Source organism: Apodemus sylvaticus, chromosome 8, assembly GCF_947179515.1.
Source record: "Apodemus sylvaticus chromosome 8, mApoSyl1.1, whole genome shotgun sequence".
NCBI lineage: Eukaryota > Metazoa > Chordata > Mammalia > Rodentia > Muridae > Apodemus > Apodemus sylvaticus.
The window spans coordinates 52,723,893-52,734,270 of record NC_067479.1 but is presented as its reverse complement, the minus strand read 5'-3'; the positions used below and the strand labels follow the sequence as shown (position 1 = coordinate 52,734,270).

The following is a 10,378-nucleotide window of genomic DNA, read 5'->3' as shown; positions in this document are numbered from 1 at the left end:
GGGAAAGGGTTTAGTTTTGCTCATGGACACAAGGGTACGTGATGGTGTGGACATCATGGCAGGGAAGCCTGAGTCAATGAGGCAGCTGGGCAGTCCACAGTCAGGAAGCAGATATTACTAGGTCTCATCTTACCTTGTACTTTGGATTCTGTCCAGGAGCTCAGGCAATGTGGTCCACCCATAGTAATGGTTGGTCTTCCCACTTCTACCAATCTAATCTATATAATCCTTCACAGGTAGCTGGAGGCTTGTCTACTAGATGATTCTAGAGCCTGTTAACCTGTAGTATTTAATCCCATTTAATTTAAATACACTAGAAATTATTACAATATTAGAGTAGATTGGGCCCTAAGAAGAACTACACACAAAATATTTCCAATTTTGTGTGCTCTGATAAAACCATTTAATCCATGAGTTCCCTCATCTCCTGATTAAATCCTGAGTTACATTAGTCAAGGCTTTAACCAGACACACAGAATGAACAGGATACAACATCCTTTTTTTTTTCTTTCTTCAAGACAGGGCTTTTCTCTGTGTAGCCTTGGCTTTGTAGGATTGTAGACCAGTTTGGCCTCGAACTCACAGAGATCCATCTGCCTCTGCCTCTTGAATGCTGAGATTAAAGATGTGTGCCACCATCACCCAGCTACAAATTCTTTTATAAATGAATTGGCTTCTGTGATTGTAGAGTTGGAAGCAAGCCAGACACGCACTGGGCAGCTGTAAGGAACGAACGGAAGGTGACGAGAGAGGTCTGGCTACAGCACCAACTCTAGCTATCCAGTTTTGTCTCTGATGCCTTCTGACTTACTGAGGGGTCACCAGATTTTCCTCTCCCTTAAAGTCAGTCAGGAACTTAGTATCTCACAGTCTGAGTAACAACACTGAACAACATGGACTAACCAAGCCATGTTGGCACATCATTATGAAGAAATAGGATCTTCTGTTTGATATTGGCAGTACCTATTGCAAAACAGAAATGTTAAGTAAATAATCGCTGACTAACTATAACCACAGCAAAGACAGGGGCCAATTACAGCACAAGGGGCCATTACAGACATACAGGTAGCCAGGTCATTGCTTTTATGTATGGGAAATCCTAACCCGCAGGGACAGAAATACTTATCTGTGCCTAATTATAAGAGAAATTTCTTGTACCGCCCCCCCCCCAACTTCCTAAAGAATCCATCTAAATGAGTTTACTGTAAGCAACAGCCAAACATGATCTTGTAATACTAACTTGGCGTGATCTAAAAGCGGTGCAACAGAATTAGGTTAAAAAGAGAACAGGCAATGAATTTCACACAGGTGCCCTCGAATAAAACTCACCTCATATAAGAAGCAGTAGTCAGCTGCCAGACTGAGTCTTTTAGGTAAGACAGAGACGCTTCACCCATGGAACCTCAACAGAGGTTCCTGAACCTCTGCCTAAACAAGACCCGAATAATGACAACACCAGTCGATATCCCAAAGCAGATGGGAGAAATCTCACGCCCCCACTTCTAGATGAAGAACTACAAGCAGTCAATGACTGCAAGAAAGCAAGCATCAGTTTTCTTCAAGTAGCCATCGCTAAAAATGTATATTCATGCAAGCAGCATTAAACAAACTGAACAGATGGTACTTATATATTTATCCATATATTTATATGCAGCAACAATACAAAGAGGCTATAAAATTTGAGAAGGAGTGAGGGTGGGACAAATGATATAATATTAAAAAAAAGGCAAGGAGCCAGACTTGAGTGTAGGTTTACAATCCCAGCTACCAGCTACTGAGGACAGGGGACTGTATTGACTAGAGAGGGTAAGGCATGCTTGGGAAACCTAGCAAGACCCTGACTTCAGAATAAAAGAAAAAAGAAAGAGGAGGAGGAGGAGGAGGAGGAGGAGGAGGAGGAGGAGGAGGAGGAGGAGGAGGAGGAGGAGGAAGGAAGGAAAACAAGCCAAACGAAAAGTGCCGTGGACTAAGCATTGTGGTCAGGTGCTGCCCAGCATGCATGAAGCCCCAGGTTCAATGCCAGACCATAAAAATAAAAAGGTAAGCCACAACGGAGATGGGATGTTTGCAATAGGCTTGCCTGACAAAGCCTATATAGAATACGGGACTCACACAAGTTTATTATAACGGGCAAAAAATGTGAATGCATACATGCAGTAGGATGAATGAAGCTGACTATGGAATAAAAACGTGCTTCATTAAGCAGGAAATGCAACAATGCCCCCAATGAGTGCCATCACACACCCTCCAGTGCCTCAGTGAGGACAATGGAAATGTTCATGTCGATGAGGCAAATGTGACCTGCATGTCATTGAGGGGGACAGGATGGTATCAGCTAAGACTGGATAACATCCTTGTCCCCATGTAACAACAAGTCTGCTCCAAGATATGACCACACAGACTGTATGAAGTCCATATGAGAATGCTCACAGCAGCACCAATCACAGAAGCCCAGTGGAGATGGCGTGGATGCCTGCATTAGGATGAATGAAGCTGACTATGTAATGAGATATTCCTCATTAATAATGAACACAGCAGAGTGGGAACTGGAGCCGAGGGTAAGAAGACCATTCACATCGAAAAGTTACCAAGGCATACGCGAAATTAATATAGCTTACCCACACATGTTATCCTTCAAGGACGTTTAACATTAGAAGCACACTGAGTGGTTAGTCTGCAGATATCATACATATACTACTGCCCGAAGAACGAGAAATCCTCATGTTACTGCAAAGGACTTTTTATCTTGGGTTAAATTTCAAGAGGCAAAGTCATTCATTGATTCTGTAATCTATCTCAAAACCCTCAGCGATGATGGTGACATGTTACAAAGTGTAGCTTGAATGACATCACTGACTTTGAAGATGCAAATATGTTTTTTTCATAAAATTGTACAATAAACATGTCTAAACTATAATATATATCACTATAATCTTAGATATTTTTGGTATTTATTTATTTATGTATGTATGTATGTATGTATGTATGTATGTATGTATGTGTATGAATGTTTTGGCCGTATGCACACATTTGCATCACATGTGTTCCTGGTGCCTGCTGAGGTCAGAAGAGGGTATTAGATCCCCTAGAACTAGAGCTGAGAAGGGCTGTGAGCCACCATGCAGGTGCTGGAATCGAACCCACCTCCTCTGCAAGAGCAAGGCTCTTAAGTGCTGAGCCACCACTACAGCCTGCTAAAGTATCTTTATCTTAGGATATCTGTAAGTACAGCTTCTCAGCTTTTCGGCTAAGATCAAGTGTAGGATATCTGTTAGGCAATAAGGTGGAATACATGGGAAAGTTTTTTTTTTTAACATTTTACTTATTTTGGTGGTTGGGGGTGAACATGCATGCCACAGTCCATGTATGGAGGATAGATAGGTTTGGGGAGTCAGGTCAGTTCTATCTAATATGTTAGTTCCAGGGATTAAATGTAGGTCTCACAGCAAGAATGACTTTTGCCCAAGACTAAGCCATAACACTGGTCCTGTACAAGAGTTTATAGACATATTCAACTAACACAAACTGTTTCAAATATTAGTGTCAGGGAGTGCAGATGCCTTCCTGTCCAAGGCAAGCTCATATTTAGGTACAGAGGGGATACACCCTTGGAATAGACTATGTTGTCTGTAGAACTTCTAAAATCAAAAGCTCCTCATTAAAATGCAAAATGCAATGTCTATCTCTGTCACTTTCCCTTCCTTCTGAGCTCTCTCTCTCTCTCTCTCTACACACACACACACACACACACACACACACACACACACACGCACGCACACACACACACACACACTTTTCCTTTTTAGAGAATAACTTCCAAATAATCTGAAGAACTAGAACTTTGGGTGAAAAGGGAGTATTACCCATAATCCAGCAGTAAAAAGACACTGGCAGAGGTGGGGATGGGGGTGGGGGGGGGTAAGAATGTGCAACACTGGAGACAGCAGCAAGGATTCTTGACCTCCTTGGTACTTTCCATCGCTGTGATAAAGCACTGACCAAAATCAGTTTGGGGAAGAAAAAGGTTATTTGATCTTACAGGTTACAACCCATTATCTAAGGAAGCCAGGGCAGGAGAGATAATGAATCTAATGTAGCTTTCAAAAAATTCACTTTTGGTTTGGCACCATCTCTGCCATTCATCATTTGAATAGTACTCAAATAGGCCATACTCCTTTCTTCTTGTGACCATGTTGTTGAGGACCCTCAAAGTGGACTTGATTTTTGACAACAGAAGCTGCCATTTGGTCAGCACTGCTGGGACAGCACTGCTGGGAAAGACTTCTGCACAGTGAGGACACAGGCCTGATGGCTAGTCTTGAATCTGATTTGGTCTCTCTTTCTTGCGGTGACTGTGACCCCAGCTTAGGAGTCTCAGCTTCTTCACATTCAATTCTGTCATTCACAACCCTAAGATTTCATCTTACACCAGTCAGAATGGCTAAGATTAAAAATTCAGGAGACAGCAGGTGTTGGAGAGGGTGTGGAGAAAGAGGAACACTCCTCCACTGCTGGTGGGGTTGCAAATTGGTACAACCACTCTGGAAATCAGTCTGGCGGTTCCTCCGAAAACTGGGCACCTCACTTCCAGAAGATCCTGCTATACCACTCCTGGGCATATACCCAGAAGACTCCCCACCATGTAATAAGGATACATGTTCTACTATGTTCATAGCAGCCCTATTTATAATTGCCAGATGCTGGAAAGAACCCAGGTATCCCTCAACAGAAGAGTGGATGCAAAAAATGTGGTATATCTACACAATGGAGTACTATTCAGCCATTAGAAACAATGAATTAATGAAATTCTTAGGCAAATGGATGGAGCTAGAGAATATCATACTCAGTGAGGTAACCCAGACTTAAAAGGTGAATCATGGTATGCACTCACTAATAAGTGGATATTAACCTAGAAAACTGGAATACCCAAAACATAATCCACACATCAAATGAGGTACAAGAAGAATGGAGGAGTGGCCCCTGGTTCTGGAAAGACTCAGTGAAACAGTATTCAGCAAAACCAGAACGGGGAAGTGGGAAGGGGTGGATGGGAGGACAGGGGAAGAGAAGGGGGCTTACGGGACTTTCGGGGAGTGGGGGGGCTAGAAAAGGGGAAATCATTTGAAATGTAAATAAATTATATCGAATAAAAAATAATTAAAAAAAAAAAAAAGAAGTGACAGCAGGGTAGCACACCGATTCCAAACAGCATGTCCTTCTGGTAAGCTTGACTATCCACTCATGTAGGGTTGACTCAAGGGTGCAAAAGCTGTGTTATGTCCCCCACCCCCAGCTCTCGGCTGGTTCTAAACCCTGGGGATGCTCTAGGTTTTAGGTCTTCTGTTTTCAGTCACCAGAAGAATGAATGATGATCCTGAGTGTTAGAGTTCATATTGCTCCGCTGTACTGGCCTGGGCCTTCTGGTCACATTACCCCATGGTGGGAAACAGGGAAGTGTGTGTAGGGGAACATGTTTTATGTGGGCTGTGTATGTGTGGTTTGCTGTATGTGTATGCACACATGTGGCGGCCAACAGTCAACCTCAGTGTCATTCCTCAGGAGCTGTCTACTTTGTTTTCTGTGACAGGGTTTCTCATTAGCCTAAGGCTCGGCCAATTAAGCCAGAGACTTCCCAGTTACATGAAGCACTGGACTTCTATAACACACAGAAGGGCAGCTCTGATCAGATGGGGTGGGATCGAAGATGCAGCAATGTCAAATCACACCACGACCATGGGTTCTAGCCCAGATAGATGCAGATCTTGAGCAGTGGTCCTGAGGTCCTTGCTCAGGACAGTGGACTTAGAATTTCTGCCTCCATTTGCATATTATTTTTGCTTCTGAGCTGAGATCTCAAAAACCACTAGGTAAGAACTTCAGATCCTCCTACTCCCATGTCTGGAGTTCTGGGATTACATGTGTGCACCATCACATTCAGTTTTGTATGTAGAAGAGGAGACTGAAGCCAGGGCTTCCTGTGTGCTAGGTAAGCACTCTGCCAGCAGAGGTAACCCCACAGCCTTCATCTGCAGCTACTCTCTCACTAAAGGAAGGGTGGACGTGTAGGGAGAACACTGGCCTGAACCCCACAGAGCTATCATCCAGATCTCAGCTGATGAGGAAGCTGAGGTAAGAGGAGCCAGTCCTGTGAGGTTTACAATTTGGGCCAAGAAACTAAGACATCTTCGAGATGCCTCTGGGGCCATGACCCGAGGGAAGCCTCACCCCCAACCTTATCTTAGCAAATTTTCTTTTGCTTTTTGTGGAACAAGTTAAATTTTTTAGTTTAGGAGGGAAAATGTATTATGCTAGAGGGAGGGTATGGATGTATGTATTCCCCAGCGATGCCATTTTGTCCAAAACCTAGCAGCCATTCAAAGACCTCCTAGAACTAGTCAGTACTGATATTTTTCATATATAGGATGAATTTCAATGTATACATCAATTTAGTAAGATTCTAACAGTAACTACTGAAATAGAAGTTATAATAGAGCTTGCACATATTTAAACATTATACATACAGTTATATTCATGTATATTCACAATATATAATTGCTATGATCTATTTCAGCACCGTGTGTGTGTGTGTGTGTGTGCATGTGTCTGTGTGTCTGTGTGTGTCTGTGTGTATGTGTGATATGAGTCAACATTAGCATCAGATTGATAAGTCAATCCAAAGGTGGTTGGTACAAGTTTAAAATTTTAATGGCTGTTAAATAATAGAAGGGTTGGCACTATATACATTCTGTCTGCTTATCATACTATTAGCCAGCCATGCACATTTCATTGCACATATAGATATAGTGTACAGGGATCTTGAAGACATCTTATCCATATAAGATCTCCATAAAAAACATTTTACAAAATATTGAAGCCATTTGTATGATACAGCCAATTTCATGAAAATACTGGAAATTAATATCAAAAGAAATATTTTAATTTTGAAAAAAATATCCAAAAATAACGGTTACTGAGCTTCATGTTGTAAAAATATATTTCAGAACCCTGGGTGTAATGCCCTGAGGGTACAACATTCTAGAACATCATTCTAAATCCTTGTGTAGCTAACCTCTGACCTCTGCTTCAGCTGAATATACTCTGTTAAAAATTCTCTCATCTTTACATTGCTACGCCATTTGACAAAACAGGTATTTGTGCAGTACAGAAAAATATTCAGATATATTTATGTTAAAGTGCACAGTACATATGATAGGAAGTATCACTAGCTGCCAATCTCAATTCCCATACTCAGGACCCGCCCACCATGCCCGGAGGCAGTGGTCAGTCAGTCCGGGTTGACCACACTCATCCCTCCTGTTGTCTTTTGTATCCACCTTGATAGTCTCCCATTGTGGCTACAAACTACAAACATTGCGGTCTAGAAACTGCTAATGGATCTGTACAGGGGTCAAAGTGCAGTCAGCATTCCCAAGCTTTTGACAGATGAACGACTGGGGCACCTGTCCACACCTCCAGGGTGAGTATGAGTGTGGCTGCCCCCTGCACAGTCCTACGAAGCCTTCCCTGAAGGAAGCTCGGCCACTGACAGGATGGGGTGCGCTCCTCCTCTCTTGGGCTAGCTCCCTGCTAGTCCGAATGCGCTCGCCCCTGCTCCCTATTGGCTGCTCACACACTTACTTACTGCATCCTTGCTCAGCCTGCTCTGCGTGCATGCAGCTGCCCCCCTGCGAGCTGCACACGTCCCAAGTTTCCTACCAAACACCATGAGCCTTCCAAGTCTAGACTCTTTAAAAGCACCAGCTTGATGATAATAAAAACGAGCACGGTCTATCTCCATTTTGGCATCTCTGGCTCTTTGAACGCCTGCGGTTGTATCTCCATGCTGGTTTCCTGACGAGCTCTGATGACCCTTGTAGCTTGACAGTCGACTTCAGTCAGCTCCATTTTCTCATCCATTTCTTCAACATCTACCTCTGGTGCTAGATGCTCCACAATTACACAAAGTACAGTGCGAAAATTATACTTCAAGACATACGCCGAACACTTCCTACTTCTCTGTGCTAAAATGTGCATGTTTTGTGCATAGCAAAAGAAACATGAATCCGGAAAAAAAAATAACTTCACATTTTATCTTCAAGTTTAATATGTCTTTTTTCCCCCACATAACTATTTACAGATAACTTTGGGGTGCTCTCTTGATTTCAGTCAGTTTATTACACTGGGGGACAAGAGGGCTGCTGGAATGCAGGAAACTGGATGGAATGCAGAAATATAAATAAGAATGATGTTCCACAAACCAAAAGGTGGATAACACCTCCCAAAAAACCAGCTCTCTCTGTCTGTCACAGAAGCACGTGTTTCTTGCTTAATTTTTCTTTCCTGAATCATATACACCACAGAATGCACACCAAGACCCGGAACTCCTACATGCCAAAGAGGCTCAAAAATAACTCAGTATTTATAATATTAAAATAAATTGTTTAACCACAAAAAAGCAGTAATAAAATAGTTTCCTAATTTACAATTTGCATCCAAAGGATGAATAATGACTCACTAATAAATAATATTTATATAAATATTTTGTATGTTGAAAATAGTTTTTCAGAAAGGCAATGGTCTCAAGAAACATCTTGAAAAATTTTGGTGGCAAAAATAAACCTGATTGCATCCCCCTCCCCCCACTGGTTCTGCAAGGAGTTTGGTTTTGATAAAACAGACGCGACTCACTGTGAAACGGTTGTGCTTGGCATTTGGTAATGGCGATTGGTGAGTGTGGAAGGGGTGAAGGGGATTGAAAGGCAATGATGTGCTGCTACTCAGTTCTCCACCAGCTCCCTGACCCGTTGTCAGGTAACACCTGTCCAACCTGAAACCCGCAGGCCAACTCTAAAAGGTCCGAATCCTCCCTTAGGCTGAACCCATGCCAACACAGCTCCTCAGGGACCTGGCAGGGAGGCGAGTTGGGGAGCAGGTACAGGTGCCAGGAGCAGAGTCCAGAGTCCCTGCTCTGGGACGAGTCTGAGCCCACCCAGAGGAAAGGGCTTGGTCTCATGTGAATAGAGCTTTTGTGATGGTGACGTCCAACAGAGCTTGAACAGTCATGCCCACTTTAACCAGGCCTTTCTCTTCAAGGATGTGATGAGGCAGACAGAGCTTTTCCTAGGAGGAAGAAGAACAAAACATCAGCTTTCAGGCGATGGGACCAAGCCTTGCTACATCACTGACGGGAGTTGGGTTGTACACCACGGTGCGGCTTGCTTCCCTCAGCCGGGGCTGCTTCCCGGTGCCGCCCCGCCATTACTGAAGCCTTTTCTGGGTGGGTGGGGAAAATGATTTCTCACATGGGCAGGTTCTTCCAGAAAGGTCCTTAGTAGTATCTAAGTCTGTATTAGATCTAAACATGTAAGAAACTTGTCACTAAAGAACTGAGTGACACCCCAAGAAAACCACACCCCAAGAAAATCGTACTTACCATCCTTGGTGAGAGCAACATTGCAAGTAACCTCTAGTGTTTTGAAGGAACCCAATTACTCATTTACACAGACTCTGAGGGTTATAATGACTGCCCGCCTTGATTTAATTCATTTTATGTTCGGGGATTTCCAAAGTGTATATGCTGGGTGACTGCTCTCCTCTCCTTGTGGTTTAGGCACAGTCCTACCCGTAAGAAATCTTTTATTTTTAAGGGGTTACTCCTCTTTTGAAAAACACTTTCTATTTTATGTGCATGAATATTTTGGCTGCATGTATGTCTGTGCATCATATGCATGGTGCCTACAGGTCTGAAGAGGCAGTGACTTGCCCAAAACTGGAGTTACAGACAGCTGTGAGCTACCACGTCGGTGCTGGCAACCAAACCCACTTCTCTAAGGGAACTTAAGTGCTCTTAACCACCGAGCTATCTCTCTAGCTCCCAGGTTTCTGTTTGTGTTTCAATGTTTAACCTGTGTGTGCCTATGTGTCTGCGTGGGAGTATGTTCATATGAGTATGGTTGTCTATGGAGGCCAGAAGAGGAGCTGGAGAGTCACAGGCAGCTGTGGCGCCTCAGGCCTGACGTGGTGAGAGGAACTGAATTTGGGTCCTCTCCTACAGTGGTGCACGCTCTTAGGTACCGTGCCATCTCTCCAGCCTCTATACAAGGTATCTTAACGTGGCTCCCAACAACCTCTCTTTTAAGATTCTTTCATAAAACAGGCAAAGACATACAGGGTACACTGCTTTCTCATGTTCTACTTGCAACTGTGGGAAATGCCTAATGCACGCCACTCAAGAAAAATGACCCTGAGCCCCTCTGTGTGAGCCATCTTTCATTTGCCACACAGAGGCTACAAAATAATATGAAAAGACATTTCTACCTTTGTCACTTGGCTGTCGTCTGTTGCCATTCAGGAGGCTCTCCTTCTTATATCAATGGTG

The 10,378-nt window shown here is 43.4% G+C and overlaps 1 protein-coding gene across 1 annotated transcript in view; it reads right to left on the bottom strand.

Annotated features, from left to right (window-relative positions):
• Window positions 1–6,682: 6,682 nt before the first annotated feature.
• Lrch1 (leucine rich repeats and calponin homology domain containing 1) overlaps window positions 6,683–10,378 on the bottom strand; it is a 186,530-nt gene continuing 182,834 nt past the window's right edge. Inside the window, exon 19 of the mRNA XM_052190951.1 lies at window positions 6,683–9,120. Within this exon, the coding sequence (XP_052046911.1) occupies window positions 9,010–9,120 (111 nt within the window). The 3' untranslated portion in view covers window positions 6,683–9,009. The remainder of the gene's footprint in view (window positions 9,121–10,378) is intronic.